The sequence below is a fragment of the Anabrus simplex genome, chromosome 2 (assembly GCF_040414725.1).
Source record: "Anabrus simplex isolate iqAnaSimp1 chromosome 2, ASM4041472v1, whole genome shotgun sequence".
NCBI classification, from domain to species: Eukaryota; Metazoa; Arthropoda; class Insecta; order Orthoptera; family Tettigoniidae; genus Anabrus; species Anabrus simplex.
In genome coordinates, this window is record NC_090266.1 from 198,133,353 (window position 1) to 198,159,994 (window position 26,642).

Genomic DNA, 26,642 nt, shown 5'->3' on the forward strand with positions numbered 1-26,642 from the left:
GATTTCAGTTTGCAGTGGTAAGTATCGAAGAGAGCCAGCAATTCAGAAAGAAGCGAGGCAACGCTGCAATTTGTCCCTCCTCCTTTTCAATGTTCATATAACACAGGTGATAAAGCAAATCAGAGAGGAATTTGGAAAAGGAATCACAATCCAATGAGAGGAAATCAGAACTATGAGATTTTCTGAAGACATTGTTATTCTACCTGAGTTGTGGCTACTCCAACCATTACTCTTATACCTTCATATCTTCCACACAATATAAATAACATTTGTTTGAGCGCCAGTTGCTTTTTTAAGAAAAACAACAAAATTCGGTAGAGCATACCTCTTATATCAATTATCTCAAGGCGTGAGGTGATAAACTCACATATTTGGCAATATACAGGGATATGGATCAGGAAAATATTAAATTACTGTTGCATTTCCACAATTGAGGATTGTACATGGAACTGGAATCACTTATTATAATTAAAATAAAACTGAGTTTATGACTATAATTTACGTCACAATGAACAATCATTTACGTCTTTTAATTTAACAAAAGAAATATATCGTGAGATTTGCGGTACTAAGAAAAGGAAAATTTAATCTAAACAAAAAAAGCTATTGGCATGAACTTGAAGTGCGATGTGATATCGCCGCTGATTACACTCTTCTTCATGTTATGAATGCATAACATGTCTGATGCTTTAATTACCTGATGTCGGCATACACCGCTGTTGAACTTGAAATTCTTGGGAAAACCTCTGAGCTGAAGTCGGGAGCCGTCTGCTGTTATCTTCTTATATAACAAGGAGTTGGCCTACATACCATATATGCGTGTAGGGAGCTCCAATGTAATTCCGTCCACTCAATATATTATAAGTAATTGGAAAATATTATTGAAACATCTTGTGAAGTCCATCCTCACAAGAAGATGATGTTTCTTTATCAGCATAGTACCCGTCTCTGCTCGGATACAACCACCACTTGTAGACCTCCTCGATGATTACAAGACCTCTTGAAAACACAACTCTTAGCTCTGACCATCACACTAAGACCACTTCTTCCATTTGATACACCTGACTGTTACATATGATCTGCACAATATCATCTGAATACTATGAACTGAATAGATATGAACTGCGTACTATGAACTGAATAAGAACAGAATACCTCTCCCCACCGTCGCCTTGACTTATATAACCTCGCGATGACGACTCCTCTCCCTACTCACTGTCCATCCCTTCCACTTCAACATACAGTAGCTGGCGAATACTGACACTTGGTCGCAATCACGTGCCCACGCACTGATGTCATCAGTCAAGTGTTGTCTAAGCGTACCCAAGCGGCTTGAGAATGACTAAGCTGAATGCGTCACCGGAAAATCTACTTGCACAGTTAAACATAGCCTCGATTGCAAAATACTATGCCAGCTCATCCAGCCAGAGTTACAAGCCACAGCATGACAATATGAAACCAACAAATCTCACTTACTACAATACAGAATAATTACAAATAAATTTCACTTAACCTATGATTAAATACAATAATATACGTGATACCTAATTATCACAGTCTAAATGATGAGAAACAGAATATATAAAATCTAATGAATCGGGTTAATAATAATAATAATAATAATAATAATAATAATAATAATAATAATAATAATAATAATAATAATAATAATAATAATAAATACTGAATGGAATCTGTAACCCTGTTGTACGGTTACAGAGTCTGCAGAAGATCGTGAGAAATTGCTGAATGGTATGGACAGAATTCTGCAGAAGGAGTACAGGATGATAATAAATAAGTCCAAAACAAAAGGAATGGGGTGCAGTCGAACAAATTCAAGTGACGCAGGAAATATTAGATAAGGAAATGAAGTCTTAAAGGAAATAGATGAATATTGTTACTTGAGTAGTAAAATAACCAATGATGGCAGACGTAAGGAGGCCATAAAATGCAGACTAGCACAAGCAAGGAACCCCTTTCTTAAGAAAAGAAATTTGCTCACTTCGAACATCGATATAGGAATTAGAAAGATATTCCTGAAATCCTTGGTCTGGAGCATGGCATGTATGGAAGTAAAATATGGATGATAACTAGCTCAGAAAGAAAGAGAATAGGAGCTTTGGAAATGTGGTGTTACAGAAGAATGCTGAAGGTTAAATGGGTAGATCAAATCATGAATAAAGAGATATTAAAAACAAGTTGGTGAGAACAACCAACTACATCTGCTAATCATACTGAGCCATCCCATAGATGCCTCAATTAATAAATTAGAACACTGTGGAAACATATATTTTAGGCATATGCAAGGAGCTGGGTATGAAGTCAGGGAGTCCATTGAGCAGCGATGTAGACAAGGCACACCCAGTATTTTTCCATCAAGCAGCAAACTTTTCAAATTCAAATTGAGCTATTGGCTTGGTATCTAGGCATGCTGACCCCACTCCACCTTTCAAATTCAACCAATACGAGCTAGGGGTAGGTAATATTTGAACGTCGGGAACCCCGAGACAAGTACCTAAGGTTGACCAACTTCGTCTTCGCAGGAGCGGGATCTCTGTATTTACGAGGGCCATCCGGAAAGTAGTACCCGTTAGCGCCGCATGAAGCGCTGATGACTCGGATAGCCGCTGGGGAAGGTCAGACCATGTCAGTGGCTTGTCTGCCTGCTCTGTGCGAGGTTACGGGATGCTAGCATTGCCTGTGTTGTGCCTGTGATTGTTTAAAATGTTTAAACAAATTGAGAACCCCGCCAGTTGTGAAGTGAGGGCCGTGATTAAATTTCTTAATCCACGAAACGTTCGACCTTGTGATATTCATCGCCAATTAACGGAGGTGTATGGAGACAATGTGATGGACGAGTCGTCTGTTCGGCGCTGGTGTCGCAACTTCAACCTGGGGAGGGGGAATACACACGACGAGGAGCGTTCATGGAGACCATCTGTCATTACAGACCAATTACTGAGTGCAGTAGACGAATGCGTGACGAACGATCGGCGCGCCACAATTGATGAACGCTGTGAACTTTTTCCTAATGTGTCTCAAACAATTGTTCATGAAATTGTCAAAGACCATCTGCATTATTAAAAAAATCAGTACAAGGTGGGTCCCTCGCATGCTTACAAAGGAGCACAAAACCAAGCGTATGGCTGCAGCAATGACGTTTCTGGGACGTTATTCCTATGAAGGAGACTCCTTCCTGACTCGCATCATTACTGGGGACGAAACATGGGTTTTTTATGCATTACCTGAGAGCAAACGACAGTCAATGGAGTGGCATCATGCTCATTCACCAACCAAACCAAAAAAATTCAAGACAGTTCTGTCCACCAGGAAACTCATGGCAACCATTTTCTGGAATTGCCGAGGTGTACTGCTCATTGATTTTCTGGCCCGTGGAGACACAATTAATGCTAATGCGTATTGTGAAACATTGAAGAAATTACGGCAGGCAATACAAAATCGACGGCGAGGTCTATTGTCTACAGGCGTCATTCTCCTTCATGACAATGCCAGGCCTCATGCAGCTGCGATAACACAACAACTTTTGCAGCAATTCAAGTGGGAAACCTTCGACCATCCCCCGTATAGCCTGGACTTGGCCCCTTTGGATTTTCATCTCTTTACGAAGATTAAAGACTTTCTGGCAGGAAAAAGATTTGACAGCGATGAAGAACTTAAACGAGCCATGACTACGTATCTCAATACGCTGGTGGCGGAGGACTATGACGCTGGAATACAAAAACTCGTCCCACGTTATGACAAATGCCTAAACTTGCTTGGAGATTATGTGGAGAAGTAGTGTAAAGTATGCTCTTTCCAATAAAAATGTGTATATTTGTTAATATTTACTCCTGTGTCTTTATTGCACAAACGGTACCACTTTCCGGATGGCCTTCGTATATAGAAATATTCGCCACCAAGCTAAAATTCCACAGGTCCAAATTAATAAGAAATGGGAAGTAGATTTATCATTCACTTCTGTGTGAAAATAATAGCTACTTGAGCGGTTTGGTATTAAAACTTATTTGAATGTAAAGTTGTTGGACTGAGGGAGAGCCGTTAACAAGCTGTTGTCTCTGTTAGACGGGGAATCACTTGATGTAACAAAAAGACTCCGAGTCTATTTAAATGCCTGTGGTGGGGGTAGCAGCCCCATTCACCAGAAGTATTTTCAGTGAACTGCACGTTGTGCGTGAGAGGTAATATTTCTTTGTGTAGATCAAAAACAGTTACACGCTATGTGCACATTCAGAGTTAACATTTTGCCTATCTCTAGCAGTACTTTCAAAGGATCGTTACTTCTATCCTAGTCTTATTTCAAACACTTTGAAATACCAAGTGCAGTTGGGTACCATGCGGATGTAATAACGTCATTAATCTGAGATTTGTAACAGCTCGAGACCTGCGAGTGACGTAGAAGTATATTTCAAACAGTAACCAGTATCTCATATTGGTATGCACTCGCGAGTTATGAATATGTCGTGTGCGTTTCGCTTATTCTGAGCTGCAAAGAAAGACAAATGTTGATTGGGGCCAGACCCTTCATCTAATGACGTCCAAGTCGGAACTAATTACTTGCGCATAGGCTAAGCCAATTGTAGCCTAGCATTAGAATCAATATTGTGTACTCGTGCAGACAAAAAGCAGTGAAGAGGAGATCATAATCCAAAGAATCACTGCAGACTTTTCCAGGGACGTGCAGAAGACACCATGGCTGTACGAGGAGTCGACGCCAGGACCAGTCAACCTTCGCTCACCCGTCACGATGAGCTAAACAGTCGTGACACAGCGGATATGTGATCCGTGGTGAATGACGGCTAGTTGCAAAAGATAAGTATGATATCCATTTAAGCATGTTTCCGGAAAGACTAATACAGTAGGATAGGGAAATTTTCAATATGCTTCTTTTAATTAACTGTCAGCCAGATTGGCGAGAGTATTGTTCGAGTTTATTTAACGTTAAATGTTTGACCAGGGCTGGTGTGGATGTAATAGCCCAGGTGATGTGTATATATATTGTAGATATATGGGATAGAGGGAAAATGTTAGGATTATTAGTGTTGAATTTATTTGCTTGTTTAGTGCATGCTGTTTTACTTTCATGTCATTTTCAGAGATAGAGAGTAGAGTTCCTTAATATTCAAACAGGCTATACGCCCACTACGTTGGAATAATTTGTGACAGTTAAATATATGAATTTAGTCAGGTTGCTTTCTGTGCATGTGGAATGTGTAATTTCACTAACTACAAGATGTGCAGTGACAATGTGTCCATCGTTGAGGCATAAGAGGGTCATTTATATTAGCAAGAAGGCAAGTCCGGGAACAAACACGAGACTGAACCAAGGATATGCAAAGTGAATGGCTTGAAATACCAAAGGGATCATTTTGGGGCCAAATATGTGTGATTAGGTGAGAAATGCCGTGTTATTGCTGGGAGCCTTGTCTGAATAGGCAATAATTAGCCGGCCATTGAGTTGCTCAAGAAAGCGATGGCTGAGCGAAGAAATGTGAAGGAATATTTGTTTCCTCGTTTAAGAGTAGGCCTATTGCGGCTGAAAGGCCTGTCTCTTTGTGTGTGCTTCCCAGCCATTGAATGTGCCCGTCTGACAGCTGAGCGCTGGTGTCCCCTTGTGTCTAGTGAAAGTGAAATTTATGAGATTCCGTTACGTTTCCCAGACCTCTGCACTTCCTTGCCTGTCAGAATTTGTTTCGATTTCCCAACAGCTGATCGACCTACACATGTCAAGAGAGACATGGATCATTTGTGTCTGTATTTAGACGCAAGCCTACGTAGCTTGCTAACGTAGAGTTCGATCCCCGATACCTCTTTGATGTATATGTTTGTATGTGTATATTTTGTTAAATTAATAAACTTCATTGTTTGTCTGTACTGAACCAAGATTACAACTTTTATTATAATTTTGGGTCTACCTTATTCAATACAAAAATTGTTGCGAAGATGTAACTACAACATATATTTTTCGATCAGTACTAGTTTCGACGCCACACTGCGTCATCATCAGCTGATAGAAGTTTGTAGAAAAACTGACAATCAAACAATGTATGAATTTGACGTTGATAAACTTATATACAGGATGCTCCAAAGCCAATGACGCATGATGAGTTACAACTGTTTCTTGGAAAAGCAACTTATTACGGCACATTCATCCCCGGTCTATGAACAAGAGACTGTCCTGTTCGATATGTTTTGAAGTCAGACTCCTTTATTTGGATGTTTAAATCTAAGAAAGCCTGCAAGGGTACCAAAACCATTCTGTGAAATTAATAGTACCATTAGTAACAGTGTGAGTAATGGTCGTGATGAACAAATAGGTGTGGAAATCGAAGAGGAAATGTGAAGAGATGACCTCCTTACAGCTCTGCAGGCGGACTGAGTGTGAGCCCATGATGCTAATCATATAAAATGTATTTAATGTATTCCTTGTTCTGTGGTGTGAATGCATTTGTTTTCATGTATATTTAAATCTTTAATGCTCTTGTAAGAAATTTCTCATCATGTGAAGCGTCACTATATTTCCTTCAAATTAATCCCAGCCCCAATGCAGTTGCAATCCAACAAGTATGCAGGGTTCAATGGGTTAACACCTCTCAGTGATGCTGTATAGTTGGGGACAAAACATGACGGCCTCAGTTCCTAGAAGCGAGCTGGAAGCCACTAGTCATTCACACCCTGCACCCTGCTGAGTTAACGAGTTCTAAGTGATCCTTGTTTGTTTTGGAGAGGCTGCCAAACCACTTTCTTCCTCACTCTCTGTAGTATTTACCCTTTCTTCGTGTAGAGTGCAGTAGCCAATTTGGCAACTCGGGCTGCAGTACAGGTAGTAAATCCTATTAAGTCACTAATAGACACCGAGCTGCCGCTGGAAAGTAGTGGTGTGAGGCGAGGTCGTCATGATTTGTCCCCAACTATACCCTCATCTGACCAAAGGGATACGCATAGCCTTTAGGTCACCAAGTCTATTGTTGTGAGTAGGTGGTGCAGTTACAGCTATACTTTTTACTCCTATTATTATTATTATTATTATTATTATTATTATTATTATTATTATTATTATTATTATTATTATTATCTGAGTTCAAGTACTGTACTAATCTTCTCAATATACATGCAAGTCATATATGTCTATGATAGAACAAGCTTTTATTTTGATATTGCATTGAGAGAAGTGTCAACCGCTTACATACATACAGCATCCTCACGGTCATATCTAATGACAGATTCAATAATGATGATCTTTCAATGAATCTCGAGTACATGAGGTATGCACTGGTGATGATGTAATTCCGATGTACAGAGAACTACTTGCGAATTACATGTGAAACTCAAACTCCTTAAGCTTGTGAACATCAATATATTGGGGTACATATGAAATTCCTTTAATAATACAAAAACATATAAAGTCTGACATAACATTCCTCATCATGAAAAAGATGATACTACCTAAAGTGCAAAGTATACTACAATACTCAAATGGCTCTACATCACTGATAATCCCAATAAATAAAATAATCTACAAACTCCTACATTGCTTAACCATTATTTATCAACTACTACTGCATTCAACTATTACTTAACTCACAAACCAGCATCTACCAGAAGACCACTTAAATGTGGTGGGGACAAAAATCAGTACCAGCAAATCTACTATTTTGAGAAACAAAGGGCTCCCCTCACCGCAACAAGTCTGTGAGACTGTAGTGCCTGCCCTTGTCGCGGGATGGTAGTAACTCCCACATTCTGGTTAGCCGTATTCACAGGAGCCATCAATCGAACTTGTGCAGTCGCAGCTTGTGGCCTTAGTTGCGTCTATAATGAAAGGAACATTTTACAGTACATTTCAACCACTGACAATTTTCTTAACAGGGTCATCAGCCACCGTACTGTGCTTCTGAATATAGCTAAATTTTTTTTGCTACATATCCACAAATCTATACGTTTAATGATCATGGTGTTTCTCATCTCAGAAACATAGTTATTTCTTTCGACCAAAAATATTCATAAAATGCTCCTTTCTAGTACCTGAAACAGCTCACTAAACACATTGCTTTAGATAATAAAAATTCAGAACCAAAAGTCATAGTTTAACCTCATTATAGGGAAGGGGCAACGGCAAAAATATGTCCAAATATCAAAATGAGTTGTCTATCAATCTGTCTCCAAATTGACAATAGTTCTTAATAATGTTATTTGCTTTACGTCCCGCCAATAGTTCTTAAAGAACCTCATAGTGCAGCCTTAACATTCCTGAGACAGCTCCAAAGCTTATGTACATTTTGCACAAAAATATATATTGGGAATCCAAATGCAATACACAAAAGACAGCAGCTCCATCAACAAAATTATTACAGAGCTGGAGCTTCTGATGCTCAATGACCAGATGGAAGAGGAAAGGAGCCCCTTATTTGATAAGCAGTTTCCCAGAGGACTGAACAACTGTGGGTTGATATTCTTTGCATTTTAATAGTCTAATTTATTAATGCTAATGACATAAAGAAATATTAAACATAAACAAATTTCAAGCAAAAACGAAGAAGAGAAGGGTGAATGCTTGCGGAAGGAAGCAGAGTTCAGCTTTTGTATACAAATAGAGGAATGTGGTGTAATAACCCTTATACATACAGCAGTCTCTCAATGCAGCATCAGCTCCTTGCTTCTGCGATCACTAGCTATCTCAGTACCTAAGTAAGTAATTTTCTTCTACCTACTTTATGATTTCAATACTCAACCTAATATTTCACTGCATCTACTCACTTAATTTGACAACATTATATTTTCTTTGTTTTAAATTTATTTTAATCTTGTAGTAGGGGGTATAATTAACAAGTGTGTTCAATGCTGTGTTTTCAACAAGATGGTCAAAGTTTGAATTTGGAAAATGGAATTTTCAGCACTGGAAAGAAAAGTGCAGTGTCAGGCCACTGGCCATAAAAACCCACAAAAAAAAAAAAAAAAACCCCTGCCAGGGTGATTCCAACAACCTTTGTATATAACTGAGATAAGCAGAAGTAAGTTTTATTTAAAATTTTCACCTTGTACTCCTTCTTGTGATGACTTAATACAATTTAGCAATTTCTCCAGATCCTCTGCAGACCCAAAAAGAATAATACCATAAGCATATCTTAAGAGTTTAAAATTTCCCTCCCAGGACTGTGATTACATTTCCAAACTTTCTTTTCATTTCCTTTACCAACTATCCTATCTACATACTCAAAAGTAAAGGAAATTATCTGCAGCCCTGAATCCTTTTTTTTTCTGGGTAGTTGCTTCTTTCATACCCCACAATTATTATCACAGCAGTCCAATTCTTGATCAGATGACTCTCCTTTCTCTATTCTTGATTCTAATTACCTTCAGAATCCTGAATGTCTGGATCCAGTCAACATTCTTTTACAGGTCTAAATAATGCCATATATGTGGGTGTGCTCTTCTAAATGGAATAATGCCACTATGTCAGTTTCTCCTCAGGCAGTCAGTAAATCTGAGGATATGTCATCGATTCCAGGTGCATTATTCCTAGTTTGGTCTCTCAAAGCTCTGTCAAATTCTGACCTCAAGGTTGGATCTCCCATCTCATCAGCATCAACACCTCCTTCTTGTTCCACAATCTTTGTTATGTTGGTAACCAAATAAATTTCCATCAATTTTACTTCAACTTATCTTCCCAATCAGCTCTAAGTAACTTTTTCTAAATTTCACGTGTGTGGGGTACTACATGAATTGACCAGCATGCTTACCTTCTTTCTTACAAGCAAGGAGAAAAAAAGATAATAGATTCAGATGAGATTCGTTCAGTCACTAACATCTTACATACTAAACAGATTAGCTTTGCCCAGACTGTTTACCCTCAATCATCATCATCATCTAATAATCATCATCATTGACCAACTTCAGTTGCCTGGGTGTGGTTGTAGGAGCCCTCTCTATCTCTCTCTATCCATGACCCATTTTTCTTTCACAACCTTCTTCACATCTTGTTCTCTCTCTTCTTACATCTTTCTTCATTAAATCAGTCCATTCTTCCCTAATCTGCCTACTTTTCCTTTTTCCCTTTGCTTCCCTTTCATATTCCCTTGTGATAGTCCTGTTGGCACTCATCCTTTTTATATGGGCAAACTACTTCAGTCTTGCCTTCTGGATCCTTTAAGTAGTGTGTCTCCTATTCGTACTACTTCCTCTCAGATTATTATTTTTGTTTTGTTTGTTTGTTTGTTTGATTGTTTGTTCGTGATTTTATCTTTCCCCATCTTCTTGATCATGATGCACAAGAACTACACTTCTGCTCCTTGGAGTTTCTAGTTGTCCTTTCTCCTTAATATGGTAGTTTCCAAGCTATACGTAAGCATGGGTGTATAACAGGATTAATACAGATTCATTTTGTGTCGGCCCCGTGGTATAGGGGTAGCGTGCCTGCCTCTTACCCGGAGGCCCCGGGTTCGATTCCCAGCTAGGTCAGTGATTTATACCTGTACCTGAGGGCTGGTTCAAGGTCCACTCAGCCTATGTGATTAGAACTGAAGAGCTATCTGACGGTGAGATAGCGGCCCCAGTTTAGGAAGCCAAGAATAACGGCCAAGAGGATCCATTGTGCTGACCACATGACACCTCGTAATCTGCAGGCCTTTGGGCTGAGCAGCGGTTGCTGGGTAGGCCAAGGCCCTTCAAGGGCTGTAGTGCCATGGGGGGTTACAGATTCCCAAGGCAACTGTCTTACTTGCTGGTAAAAGCATGTTTGCACTACTGATTCAGCTGTCCAGCTCGTATTTGGCTAGGTTATCTTTTGACATTATACAACCTAAATACTTAAATTCTGGAACACTGTCCAGCCTTGTTCCATTTAGCATGATTTTTAGTTCGTCATATCATCTATAATATCTTCATCACCACCGTCTTAGCCTTGCTGATATTTAAACCATGTCTTTTAAACTCTTGACTGTGTTATCTCTGCAGCCTCTCTCCTACATAAATTTTCAGATTCAACCCAAAACACATCATCTTGAGCAATGATGAATGCTTGTAAGTCCTGCTGCCCCTTACTTTTTAGAGCTTTTATTATGGTATCTACCAAGGTGATAAATAAGTGGGGAGGTAAAGCATAGCCTTGCCATACTCTTCTTTTCATTTCAAACCATTCAGACAGCCCACAGCTTACTTTCACACAGCTTCCATTATTTTCATACAACATCTTTAATAGCACCATTTCTCTTCCAATAATCACTTTTAATCTACTTTATGATTTTTGACAGACTTTTAAATAATAATGCTATTTGCTTTACGTCCCATTAACTACTTTTATGGTTTTCAGAGATACTGAGGTGCCGGAATTTGGTCCCACAGGAGTTCTTTTAAGTGCCAGTAAATCTACCGACACGAGGGTGACATATTTGAGCACCTTCAAATATCACCGGACTGAGCCAGGATCGAACGTGCCAAGTTGGGGTCAAAAGGCCAGCGCCTCAACCGTCTGAACCACTCAGCCCAGCTACAGACTTTTTAGGCCATGAGAGAACAGCATGATACTATGGTAGTTGGCGCATATCTTTCTGCTACCTTTCTTGAAAAGAGAAACAAATATACCCTTCTTTCAGTCCTGAGGGATGATATTTTCCTGCCATACTGTGTTGAGGGGTCTATATAACCAATGGATTGCTCTAGTTCCCATTGCTCGTAACATGTCTCCATTCAACTCACCCACTCCTACTGCTTTTCCTTTTCAGATACTTAGAGATTTTTCTAACTCTAACCATGTAATTGGTTGTTTTATTCTTCTATTTGGCTCTTCACTGCGTGAAACTGGATTTCTTGTCAATCCATTTTATCAAAAAAAGGCCTCGAATTAACTCAATTTTCCTGTTTTACTGCCTTTATGTCTTCTTGGTTGCTCCTTCTGTTCTTCACTGTCATCCCACTGTACAGAAGAGTCCACTTTTTTCATACTTTTGATGCTACTCCACCACAGAGAAACTGAACTACATTAAGAATAAAAATAGTGTATGATAGCTCATAACTTGTAAAGTGTTTCCTGCTACTGTTACGTACTGAAATCCCACAGTGGCCGAGAAAAAAATTTTCATAAAAACTAACCAACTCAACCTGACAAATGCAGTTTCCTGGTTATTTCATCAACATGTTTTGCCCGCATGTTACCTGGCCTCGACAATCTTATATGATTGTGCATGGTTAAATTTCTTTTCTTTTCAGGTAAGGTACCCAAAATAGGAAAATTTGAGATTATACAAGTTACAATTTTTAATAACTTATTTTTACGCATGAATTAATGAATTTACTATAGAACATTTTCTCAATTAATTGTCAGATATAGAATTACATTAATGACCATCTAAATATCAACTCTGATCCCTCAAGTGAGGTACCATTACAAGGCTCTCTGAGTCCGAGATGATGGTACCACAATAATTGTGCTATGGAAGGTAACACAAGAGTTGTGCTATGATCCGCAGGGTTAAAGTTATGCAGGGGCTGACTATGTGCAAATTTCTTAATTTGCTCCATACTGAGTTCTGAATGAGACTTCTGGCCTATGATCTACTACTGAATAGATAATTAGGGCAGAAGTTATCTATATTTTTTCTTTTTGCTAGTGGCTTTACGTCACACCGACACAGATAGGTCTTATGGCAGTGATGGGATAGGAAAGGCCTAGGAGTTGGAAGGAAGCGGCCATGGCCTTAATTAAGGTACAGGCCAGGCATTTGCCTGGTGTGAAAATGGGAAACCATGGAAAACCATCTTCTGGGCTGCCGACAGTGGGATTCGAACCCACTATCTCCCAGATGCAAGCTCACAGCCGCGTGCCTCTAACCACATGGCCAACTCGCCCGGTAGAAGTTATATTACCAAATGTTTTGAAACATTACTGTGTTAGGTATCATTACCATCGACTTTACATTCACTCGATAACTAAGCACCACAAATATTTTGTGTCAAAATAAGTGCTTGCTGTGTCATCATGAGGTGGTTGACTGTGTGCCAGAATGATAAATTTACTCATTACTCATTAAATCATAAATTCACTCATTCAGAACAAATATTCCAGGCTCCCTATGGGAATCAACATCTTTATCATCTGACGCACAGGCAGGCACCAATTTTTAAAAATGATACACAGTCTCTCATAGTGCATCGGCACTGCCGGTGGTTCCAAGTAGCCTATGCAGTGGCCTCCACGGTACGCACTAGCCATGCGTCTTGGTAGGTGTGCTATTTACCAACTGATGAGCCCAACTTAGCACACTGGGGCGAAATGTTGGCAACCAGGAATGAGTTAGCTGGAAAACTTATAATGTCCAATTAACAGACCATTTATATTGGTATTACATACCACTTATAATATGTAGTTAAACATAAAATTCCAGAAAAAAGACTACATTTTCTTGTATTTCAGTCAAGTTTAACAAGGTGAAATTGGTAAAGGCAAATACTGTATAACGCCAATACCACACACACTCAATGCTAAAACAGGCAACAGCTGCTACTAGCGCTCAAAGCAGTCTAAGCTGAAGCAACAGTTTGATACCAAGAACGGCTGCTGCCTCTATGATTTCTAGCAGGTGTTTAAATATATTTTTAATGTTCAGCTGTAAAGATGAAAAAGTATGATCAGTATATTTTTGCAAGGAGTATCAGTGGCCACGTGGTAGTGTGTCATTCTTCATTTTTCCACATGATAAACATAAGTAATGGCGTTGCAATTACAGTAAAAATTCTTCCTTGTTAGAAATAATTTTGGCTTCACTTTTATAATAGTTAATAAGCTCTGATTATCTATTGTTGCTGAAATCTTGTATCTCAATCTTGCAGTTGTGATGAGTGGGTTCATTTAAACCAAAAGGTGGATTTAGACACTTTATTCAAGAAAAAGGGTCCAGAGAAACTGAAGAACAGTGAGATATGTGTAAAACATTTCCAGCCATCAGATTTTAAGAAGCCGAGTTCAATGAACCAAGGTTACAAAGCTTTTTTATTGTTCAATTTCAGTCTACTTCACATGTAATGTTCAACTTACCAATATGGTATCCAGTGCAAAAGGAGCCAGTATAAAGAAACTAATGAGAGAAGACAGTGAATATAACCATTGCAAAATCGAAGGCCATTCTTCATGTGAAATAAAATGGTAAGCGTGCAACAGAATTTTGTAAGGTTCTGTGGTGAGGAAATAATTGAGCATAGTGTTGATCAGCAAGAAACCTAGGTTCAAGTGCCTTTCGGGATGGCAAGTTCTGCCCAAAGCCCAGGTAATAATTTTTAGTAAACAACAGATAATCGCATCACAAATGTCCAGACCAATTAAATAACGGAAGGAACAAGTTGTCTCATTTTCATGGAAACTCCAGAACGTGTACATAGAGGTCTGTGAAAGTGGTTTTACTTTTTAGTTTTTTTTTCTTTCTAAAATGTGATTTCGGATTTCTTAATGCTTTATGTACACATATTTAAAATACAATTCTTATTTGTTAACAATCATTGTGTTATACAATTTTTTTTCTTTTACAACTGGCTTAATAAGAGTAACACAGATAGGTCTTATGGTGACATTTTGATAGGAAAGGGCTAGGAGTGAGAAGGAAGCAGCCGTGGCCTTAATTAAGGTACAGCCCCAGCATTTGCCTGGTGTGAAAATGGGAAACCACGGAAAACCATCTTCAGGGCTGCCGACGGTGGGGCTTGAACCCACTATCTCCCGGATGCAAGCTCACAGCTGCGTGTCCCTAAGCGCACAGCCAACTTGCCCGGTGTTATACAATTCAATTGCAGCCATATCGTTCAGAATATAATCATTTACAAGCTGGTCGGAAAGAGATAACCAAGAACTGTAAACAGAAATATCCTGTATTCGGTTCTTTCAATTGAAAATACACTCAACAAATCAACTAAATTTTAGTCCTTGTGCAATATGTTCCTTGAAACAATCCCCCACACTCTTTTCTTTCAACTTGTCAACATCCCATCTCCTTGCAATCCTTTCTTTCTACAATTTCTTAAACTTCACATGGAATTTCACGACCAACAAGTTGTGGTCAGAGTCCATGTCTGCTCCTGGGAAAGTTTTGCAATCCAACATCTGGTTTCTGAATCTCTGCCTAACCACAATGAAGGCTATTCGATATCTTCCATTGACTCCAGGTTTTGTCCATGTATACAGCCATTCCTTGTGGTGCTTAAAACAAGTATTAGCAAGTACAAAAAATTATCAGTGCAGAATTCAATCAGCTGACTTCCTCTTTCAGTCCTTTGCCCCAATCTGAATTCTCCTACTGTATTACCTTCTCTTCTTTGGCTTACCACTGCATTCCAGTCTCCCATCAAAATTAGATTCTCGTCAGTTTTTACATATTGTATTAAATCTTCTATCTCTTCATATATTCTTTTGATTTCATTATCATCCGCCGAACTAGTGGGCATGCAGACCTACACTATTGCGGTGGGCATTGGCTTGGTCTATCTTGACAGCAATAATCATTTTACTATGCTGGATGTAGTAGCTTACCAGCTGGCCTATTTTCTAATTCATTATTAAACCAACTTCTGCACTTCCCCAGTTTGATTTTGTGTTGATAATTCTGTAGTCACCTGACTAAAACTTCTGCTTTTCCTGCCGATGTACTTCGCTTATACCAACTATATCTAACTTTAGTCTATCCATTTCCCTTTTCAGATTCTCTAACCTACCACAATAATTCAAACTTCATGCTCCGACTCACAGAACGTCAGTATCCATCTTCCTGATGATTGCCCTCCCCCTCGTAGAGTCCCTATTCAGAGATCCGAATGGGGGACTATTTTATCTATGGAATATTTTACCCAGTAGGAAGTCGTCATCAGTACATCAATCACACAGAGAGAGCTGCAAGTCCTTGGGAGTTAGTTACGGCTGTAGTTTCCCGTAGCTTTCAGCCGTTCAGCAGAATCAATGTAGCTAAACCATGTTAAGTGTTATAACAAGGCCGTATCAGTCAATCATCTAGACTGCCACACTTGCAACTTCTGAAAGGCTGCTACCCCACCTTTCGACGAACCATACATTAGTCTTGTCTCTCGACAGATAAACATCTGATATGATTGCACGGATGGCTCGGCTATCTGCTTCATTGGGATGCACAAGCCTCCCCACCGCAGCAAGGTCTCATGGTTCGCAGGGGAGGCTTTCGATATAAGGTTGATGTATTTGAGCACCTTCAAATACCACCGGACTGAGCCAGGGTTGAACCTGTCAAAGCCACTGCTCTGCCACCTGAGCTACTCAGCTCCGCTCCTACAATTATAATATAGTGTGGACTCTGTCAAGAACAGTATAAGAAAAAGAAGACAATTACTGGAGAGGAGCGGTGGAAGGAGAGGCAACGGTAGAGAAGTGCCATCAACACCCTGACCTGGCAGGAGCTGGACAAGGGGAAAAGAAAATGATGATGTGAGTGGAAAGTAGAATTAAGCTGTAACAAAGCTAATATGGAACATTCTCTGTAGCAATCCACTGTATTTTGCAAGAAAAAAGCTAGATTAATAGTAAAATTATCCTAACATTATTTATAATTCTGCATTATTCTGCATAAAAGGCATGTAGAATCAGGGTATCTTATTCTTAATACAGAGTTAGCAATCATTAAAGCAGTATGACTGCTGGAAAAGACAGATCAACTTCACATTTATTAATCTGAAAATAAGTGTCATACAGCAGTATGCTAGATATGAATAAATGATCATGGAAATATTTAACCTCAAACATGATCACTCCCTCACTGAACATGGATTATTATCTATTATGTAATAGAAGTAATAGCAGTACCACCCTAATCAATTCCAATACATGTATGACTTGATTCATTTCTAAAATACTAACAGAAAGCAGTAATGTATCACTAAAAGTATGTTTGGGAAAAAGTCTTGTACTCACTGCCATTGTTTTAATTTGTTCCTATCTGCCACTACTGAAATCTGTTACAAGCTATTTTATTATTACAATGACTTAAATATTTATAATAAATGATATATTCAAAATCATCAACATATCTTTATAGCATGTTCGGCAGAAATAAATGTTCGATGAATATATCAAATCATTATCTATAAAATATCATGAAATTTAAAAAAAGGCAAAATTGGAAAGCACAGGGCCATAAAGGATAGATATGAATGGACAAATAAGCTAGATTACAAGAAAAATTATCCTGACATTATTTATAATTCTGAGTGATTATGTGAAAAGGCATGGGGATTCAGGATAGGGTAAAGGGGGCTATGATTCTGATACAGGTAAGTTTGTAATAAATCTTTTAATAAGTATCATGTGTCCACTAGAGCATAATGAAGACCAATGCAGGTAGCTAGACATATCTGTTGAGAAGCCAGACAACAACTAGAAAAGTTGAAATGCTTTGTCTGCAATAGGCAGTTCATGATACCTATTCAAAGATTTCTCAAGAACTTACCTGTATCATGAATATACATCCCTCTGCCCTATCTTATTCTTCAAATAGAGATAGTAATAATTTGTTTAAAGTACTGTATCCGTTTACATGTTAGCAAAACAGTTATTTTATGAAAACACGTGATGCACTGTATCCACTCACACAATGACATTTGACTGTGTCAGTGCAGTTTGCTAAACATCCGTTGAAACTTTGTTCTCATCAAATCAAAATCATAACAATGAATACTGTTTTTGAAAAAACAAACATAAAAACAATTTTAACCAGAGAAATTTCAAAACATGCAGATCAACACAATACAAAAACACATGTGTTAAAAAATCTTACCTGGAGTTGGGGAACTGATGAGTTTGGTAAGGAATACACAACAGTATGAGGTGGTGGTCGAATGCCATCTATAACCAGCTCCTTGGTAACCAGTGATTGTCTCAACAGTGGTAAACTTTTCTAAAATGGAAAGAAGAAAAACAAATGATAAAAATTGGTATTAGCTGGTTTAAACTTACACAAATGGTACTTGCCGGATAAAATATTTTTAGCCTTCATACATACATACATACAACTTCATTATGCCTTTCAGCGTTCATTCTGCAAGTCTCCGTGACTTTATTAAATGCCTCCACAATCCTCTATTTGTAACTAGCACTGTCACCTCATTTAATTCCATATCTCTTATTCTTAGATCATTTGAAACAAAGTCTAAACATAGTAGTCTGCCTCTCTTCACTTCTCTTCCCCTCCATGGCAGATTGCATTATTCCCTTAGGTAACCTATCCTCCTCCATTCACCTCACATAACCTCACCACCCAAGCCAGTACATGCATACAGCTACATTAATCAAGTCATTCCTACCTTAGCCTGTAAATTCTCATTCTGAATACCCTCCTGACATTGTTCCCATCTATTTGTACCAACAATCATTTTATAACTGTTAGGCTCTTCAGTCTGCCGAAACTAACTTTGAGTAAATACATTTTAAAACACTCTAAAGAGAAAACATATGGTAACAGTATTACAACTGTAAAAGAAAAAACTCAACCCTTTCACTCTGGCATAGCGAGTATGGTGGCGTGACCCTCTGAACGTGAGCAGCGAGTGGCTCACCGAGCCCGCTGTACGGAATAATCGTCTCCCTCTACTCTCCCTTCCGCAGTCGTCCCGTGACGTAAGGAGAGGACAGGCAGAATTTAAAAGTATTTTATTTTATGTGAAATGCACATTCGGTGAAATTCTTATGATTATGTTTTTAGAACTTTTCACTCTGCTAGCAGTGTCTACTAAACATTTCAATCCGGAATTAGCTGCGTTGAACTTATGTTTCTTCGGATTCAAGTTCTCCTTTTTCCAATTTAGTTTTCTGCTCGATGGTTCAGGCACCTGATCTTCATCCTCACCATCTTCATCTTCAGTCGAATCGTCAAAGTAGGCCGACATTTTAGATGATGAAGAGGTAACTTGAGTAGAAAACGTGCCTGAAATAGAAGGTGTGATTGACGTCGTTCCATCAGCAGAATCAGATGAGAAATAACTCATTGTCATCTTCTTCAAAGTTACTACCCAATATGAGGGCAAGAGCTTTCCTCTGTCATCAGGACTTTCACAATTTCAAAGCGATTGAAAGCTAAGTCAAGAAGCACAAGCACGTCAGCACTGGGAAGCAACTACGTGCGAAGTGAGTAACATACCGGACACATTCCTTTCGTCTTCGAACTAATTACTCCTATCATCAACTGATCATAGCCTTAACTATAGACTCAAAAGACAGTCACGAGAGACTTCCAAGGCTGAACTTCTCCAGCAGTCTATCATAGTGAAATGGAAAACAGCCGAAAGACACGCGACTTCTACAGCAGTCGACCGGCTATGAGGCACGGCTCCAGCACGACTGCTATAGCAGTCCACCGAGTGCGCGGCACAGCTACCATCCGACTGCTACAGCAGTCGACCGGAGTGAAAGGGTTAATTAAAAACCTAGCAGTAAATGCTGGAGTAGAGACAAAGTGGGATATCATTAAGATAAGTTCAAGATTTCAAGTTCATAAGTATTTAAACAGAAATAAACAAAAACAAAAATATTTGTTTATAAATATTTAAGTGAGAGTTCATAGAATCTAATCATGTTCCTTCAAGAACAAAACATGTCATTCTATTTTAATTGTTTCTTTTGCCGGTGTAATATTGTTACCATATGTTTTCTCTTTCAGGTAGTTGATAAATTTATTTACTCAAAGTTAGTTTTGGAAGACTGAAGAACCTAACAGTTATAAATTAAATGAGCTGAAACTGAAAAAACATGGCATCAGATATTACCAGCAATCATTCTCGCTACTTTCCTGTCTGTTACTTCTAACTTATGAATAAGATATCCGAGTCTACCCAGCGGTTCACTCCTGTGAAGCAAAGTTGGTCTGAAAACAGGCCGGTGTAAGGAGAGTTTTGTCTGGGGGCTGACTTATTTCTAAGAGAATACTGCTGATCTCAACTGAGAGTTCACTGCAGTAGCTTTGATGTGCATAGATTCAATTTCACCAACTATACTACCATCCTGGGAAAATACACATTCTAAATACTTGAAATGATCCACCTGCTCAAGTCTTGTATTCCCAAACTGACATTCAATTCTTAGGTTTCTTCCCTACCGACATCACTTTAGGCTTGAAAAAAGGCTAATGTTCACATTACACTCACTGCTCCAATTTTCAAGTTCCAAGATATTAGATTGCAGGCTTTCAGCACAGACTGCCATTAAGATCAAGTAGTCAGCATAGGCCAACCTAACTGAATCCATCCCTGCCACTTTATACATTTCAGTAGATGATCAATGTAAACGTCTGGCTCCGTGGCTAAATAGTAAGCGTGCTGGCCTTTGGTCACAGGGGTCCCGGGTTCGATTGCCGGCAGGGTCGGGAATTTTAACCATCATTGGTTAATTCCACTGGCACGGGGACTGGGTGTATGTGTCATCTTCATCATCATTTCATCCTCATCACGACGTGTAGGTCGCCTACGGGAGTCAAATCAAAAGGCCTGCACCTGGCGAACCAAACATGTCCTCAGACACTCCCAGCACTAAAAGCCATATGCTATTTCATTTCATCCACGTAAACTTTTTTTTTTTTTTTGCTTTACGTCGCACCGACATAGATATGTCTTACGGCGACGATGGGATAGGAAAGGCCTAGGAAGTGAAAGGAAGCAACCGTGGCCTTAATTAAGGTACAGCCCCAGCATTTGTCTGGTGTGAAAATGGGAAACCACAGAAAACCATCTTCAGGGCTGCCGACAGTGGGGCTCGAACCCACGATCTCCCGATTACTACCATGTAAACTAAGAACAACGAAGGTGAAAGATTACAGCTCTGTCTAACCCCTGTAAGTACCTTGAACCATGAACTCATCCTACCAGTAACTCTCACTTCAGCACAATCTATATATTTAAAAGAACATGTCCTGACTGACTGACTGACTGACTAATTCATCATCGCCGAGCCAAAACTACTGGACATAAAGAAATGAAATTTTGAGGATACATTTACCAAACCAAACCAAACAAAACCAAACCAAACCAAACCAAACCAAACCAAACCCCATGGCACTACAGCCCTTGAAGGGCCTTGGCCTACCAAGCGACCGCTGCTCAACCGAAGGCCTGCAGATTACGAGGTGTCGTGTGGTCAGCATGACGAATCCTCTCGGCCGTTATTCTTGGCTTTCTAGACCGGGAGGATACATTTACATTACAATGTAAGTGCTCTCTAAGGGAGGATTTTTGGATATTCTGTCGCTAAGAGGGTGAAAAGGGGGGGGAGTGAATTTTCAAAATGAGTGTATCTATATCTCAACATTTTAAAAGTTTACAGATGTAAAAATTGGTATTTAGAATCTCCTTTAAAAATAAAGAAACACTTATTATTTTTTTGTTTTGTTTTCAGAAAATCCCAATAGGAGGGGTAAAAAAGGGTGAAAAAGGGGTTGAATACCTTCAATGAGGATACTAATATCTCAGAAACTGAAGATATTACAGACCTGACAATTGGTATTTGGGATCTTCTTTAAAAATAAATAAATACATGTTTTTTGTTTTGTTTTTGGAAAATACAATTAATGAGGGATGAAAAGGCGGGTGAATTTTTAAAATGAGTGTAACGATATCTCAAAACTTTAAAAGTTTACAGACGTAACAATTGGTATTTAGAATCTCCTTTAAAAATAAAGAAACGCGTATTTCTTTGTTTTTGGAAAATCCCAATAGGACGGGTGAAAAAGTGGTTTGAATGCCTTTAATGAGGATACTTATATCTCAGAAACTGAAGATATTACAGACCTGAAAATTGGTATTTGGGATCTCATTTAAAAATAAAGAAACATGTATTTTTTTGTTTTTGGAAAATCCAATAAATGGGGGTTAAACAGGAGTGACAAATTGGAGTGAATTTTTAGAAAGACTATACCTACAGTATATCTCAGAAACGTACAATGTTACAGACATAAAAATTGGTATTTGTAATCTCCTTTCAAAATAAAGAAACACGTACTTTTGTTTTTGGAAAATCCCATTAACGGGGGTGAAAAAAGGGGGGAAAATGGTTGAGCACCTTTATGAGGAGACATATCTCAAAATCTGAAGATGTTACAGACATGAAAATTGGTATTTGGAATCTCATTTGAAAATAAAGAAACACATATTTTTGTGTTTTTGGATAATCCGATAAATAGGGGGTGAAGAGGAGTGACTGAAAACTGGTATTTGGAATATCCTGTAAAAGTAAAGAAACATAAATGCTTTTTTTTTTTGTTTTTGTTTTGGAAAATCCACTTAAGGGGAACTGAAAAAGGGGGGTGAATGTTTAAAATTAGTATATCTACAGTATATCTCAAAAACTTAATATGTTGCAGGCATGAAAATTGGTATTTGGAATATGCTTTAAAAATAAAGAAACACTATTGTTTGGTTGTCGGAAAAAACCCGTAACAGGTGGGGGTGGGGGAGCGTGGAGGGGGGTGCAAGATTTGAAAAATTAGTTGAATTATTTGTATGAGAATGTACATGTATATACACTAGAGTCCCGTTAATCCGAACTCCGTTAATCCAAAAGTCCAGTTAATCCGAGCTGAAATATTAAATTTAAAAAAATTATCCTTCTTGAAATGAAGGAGCATATTATAGAATGAAGATTTACTTGCATTGGTCATATTTTACTAGAATAACTTAACCCTTTATAAGGCGGTGGGAATTATTTTCCCACCTCGGTTTTTTTGTAATTCTGGGCGCTGAGAGTTTATTTCCCATGTATTGATGTGTGCTGTACTCTTGGGAATATCTGTGGAACTATTCTGATCTCCTTAGAATCTTAAGCTTCTTTGGAAAACATCTGAATAGTGATATTGTGGCAGCGCAACGCCTGTTGTGAACAAGATTTATGAAGTGAAAATAAGGTAAGAAATCAACATTTTATAAGTATATATACTATTTACATGAATTTTCTTTGTTTATTATGCATTTTTCTTATTTGTTCTGAGATTATTCACTTCCTTTTACCAATTGAGGAATTCTGAGATATAAATTTCTTTCACATTGTATGTGGGAATATGCTTCCCATAGCCCGCATAGGTGTCCGAAACATTTCTGCTAAATAAAAAGTGAACTAACTGAACTGAAATTGTGTCCGTAGGTGGGCCATGGAAAATATGTTCCCACTTCTGAATGGTTGACAACAGGTGGTGGGAAGTATTATTACTGACCTCCTGAGCACTGGATTGTCTTTGTTTTCTGTTAAATTGTATTATTTAGCACTTATAGAGCCTGTAAATAAAGTTAGTTGTAAAAGAAAGTGTTTTATTGAATACTGCCTTATAAAGGGTTAATGTAAACATAATTACACATCATAAACCATCAATCACTGATCGTTTATCTTTAAAAAGTCTGTTAGTTCCTTTTTCCGTAGTGATTGGAACCTACTCGAAGATGCAGTGTTAAACCAGCGTCTCATAAACATCACATCAGTGGTAGTGTTGGCTACTGAATGCATGATTCGAAGCAGTGTATCGATTCGTTCAAGTGTCCGAGTGATCGATTCACAGGAACGGCGAGCTCACGGCACACGATTCAGCTTACTCCCAGTGGACAGTGCTGAGTAGCGCACTCACTGGACGTTGACGGGGAGCCGAGCTTCCGCTGCAGCGAGACAGTGAATCATGGCACATCGAAAGAATCATGAACGAGCGCGGCTCAGTGAGACACATGATACACACGGCTCCCTATCAGCTCACTGGACACGCGGTGAGCCGAGCTTCCGCTGCAGCGAGACATACAGTGAGCCATGGCACACCGAAAGAATCATGAACGAGCCGGCTCAGTGAGACACAAGATACACACAGCTCCTTATCGGCTCACTGCAGCGAGACATACAGTGAGCCATGCTACACTGAAAGAATCGTATGCTATAATGGACTCTCGAGCTCAGCTCATTTGAAAATAATACCCATTTTCATTCACTGTCCTCTTCTTACAGGGAGGTTTAAATAATAGATGGATTTATTTGCAGTATTAAAGAGGTAGTCACAACATAATTCTGAAGTAGCTAGTAGGTAGGCTATTAGGTTATACTATTTATTAGTTTAATGAATCTTAGTATTATAACTTAGTGGACATTTGACAATTAAACTCGACTCTAGCCTGCCCTATGACTATGAGTCATGCTCATGACCACTCAAAAGTACCTGTTTTATATTGGGAAGAACGGCTCAGTATTCTCTCAGTTCATATGACACATCGTTGCACAAGACTTCAATCATATGTGGACAGACGCAATACATAGTAACAGTATGTTGAATCAGAAAACCAGCAGGCTAATGTACATCTCGGGTAGCCTATATAAAATATGACGATTAAAAAAAATCCTCAGCTGATAGAAAAATACATATTTTCAAAAATGACTGAGCGAGTTGTCGTGCGGTTAATATCGCGTGGCTATGCGCTTGCATTCGGGGGATGGTGGGTTCGAATCCCACCGTCGGCAGCCGTTAAGATGGTTTTCGGTAGTTTCCCATTTTCACACCGGGAAATGCTGGGACTGTACCTTAATTCAGGCCATGGCTGCTACCTTCCTAATCCCAAACTTTCCCACCCTGCGTCGCCAGAAACCTTCGATGTATTAGAGTAACTAGCATTTTTTCTAAGAAAGTAGTTCATAGTATGAAGACCAGATGGCAGCTACGAGCACTGAATGCTATTGTTGCTGTCTTACCAGCACATACTACACAGATGCAGTAGGAGCGGTGACCAATGAGCCATGAATCGGATCACTGTATCGATTCAGTAATGTGAACGGAATCAAATGAATCGTATGTCCCATCACTAATCAGTGGGCGTAGCAGCGGAGTGTTGCTTGACGTAGTGTACGGCAAGTTCTAAGGCGGCCCCGGCATCTGAATGTGACACTAGTTGTTCATTGTGGTCTTCTTCGTCGTCACTCTGTTCCACATCAACTCCAGATTCTTTTCCACCATAGCTACAATTTCTTGTTCTGTTTGTAATTGATGACAGTCAGCTTCCATCCACTCGCTAATGTAATATTCATTGTCGTTTTCTACTCTACGGGTTCCTAACTACCCTACTGTAATTTCATACAGCATTTTATTAATGTAACTGCTAAAGAATTGACATTTCAAATTACAGTATGTACTGTATTGTAGAAACTATTTTCCTCAGACGGTTGAGGTGCTGGCTTTCTGACCCCAACTTGGCAGGTTCGATCCTGGCTCAGTCCAATAGTATCTGAAGGTGCTCATATATGTCAGCCTCGTGTAAGTAGATTTACTGGCACGTAAAAGAACTCCTGCGGGAGAAAATCACGGCACCTAGGCGTCTCCGGAAACTGTAAAGGTAGTTAGTGGGATGCAAAAACAATAACATTATTATTAGAAAATATTTTCCGGTTAATCCGAAAATTTCATAATCCGACACACCAAAAAAATCTAAAGATGTTACAAACGTTAAAACTGGTATTTGGAATCTCCTTTAAAAATAAAGAAACACGCACATGGTGGGGGAATCAACTTGGTATGGTGGGGGGAGGGGGAAATGGAGATGAATTCCTTTAACGAGGATATATATATCTCAAAAACTGAAGATGTTACAGTCGTGATATTACGTATTTGGAAGCTCTTTTAAAGAAAGCTGTTTGTTTTTGAAAAATTCACTTGAGTGGGGAGTATGAAAGGAAGTAAAAAAATTGGTTTCTTTTTCTGGAGAAACTTATATCTCAAAACAGAATGTTACAGACGTGGAAATTGGTACTTGGAATCTCACTTTAAATGTAAAGAAACACACATTTTTTGGGTGCGGGGAAACCAAATTAACGGGCGGGGGTGGAGTGAATAAGGAGTTGAATTCTTTTCATGAGGATACTTATATCTCAAAAACTGAAGATGTTACAGACATGAAAATTTGTATTTGGAATTATCTTTCAATGTAAAGAAACATGTAATCTTTTGTCTTTGGAAAATTAATTGAAAAATTAGTTGAATACATTGTATGAGGATACTTATATCTCAAAAACTAAAGTTGTTAAAGACATGAAAATTGGTATTTGGAATATCCTTTAAAAATAAACAAACACGCACTTATGGGGAGGGGGAAATCAACTTACCGGGTAGGAAGGTGAGGGGGGGAGGGGGTGAAAAAGGAGTTGAATTACTTTTGTGAGGATACTTATATTTCACAAACTGAAGATGTTAAGGACGTGAAAATTAGTATTTGGAATCTCCTCTAAATATAATGAAACACATATTTTTTGTGTTTTCGGAAAATCCAGTTAAGGGGCTGAAAAGAATTGGAAAAGCCGGTGAATTTTTAAAATGAGTACTGGTATATCTACATTATAAGTCAAAAACATGTTAGAAACAAGAATCTTGGTATTTGGGAAGTCCTTTAAAAATACAGGAATATATACCTTTTTGTTTTTGAAGAAGGCAGTTAACGGGGGGGGTGAGAAAGAGTGAAAAATAGTTGAATTACTTTTTATGAGGATACTTATATCTTAAAATGTGAAGATGTTATAGACGTCAAAGTTGGTACTTGGAATCTCCTTTAAAAATAGAGAAACATATATTTTTGTTTTCGGAAAATACACTTAAATAGGGGTGGGGGTGGGGAAAGGACTAATCAAGGAG

General features: G+C 38.7%; 1 protein-coding gene across 1 annotated transcript in view; it reads right to left on the reverse strand.

Moving 5' to 3' along the window:
• Positions 1–26,642, reverse strand: part of LOC136863482 (transcription initiation factor TFIID subunit 4) — a 681,682-nt gene that overhangs the window by 156,310 nt on the left and 498,730 nt on the right. The window contains exons 5-6 of the mRNA XM_067139882.2: positions 17,796–17,915; positions 7,699–7,830 (exon numbers count right to left, since the gene is read on the reverse strand). Coding sequence (XP_066995983.1) covers positions 7,699–7,830; positions 17,796–17,915 — 252 coding nt within the window. The remainder of the gene's footprint in view (positions 1–7,698; positions 7,831–17,795; positions 17,916–26,642) is intronic.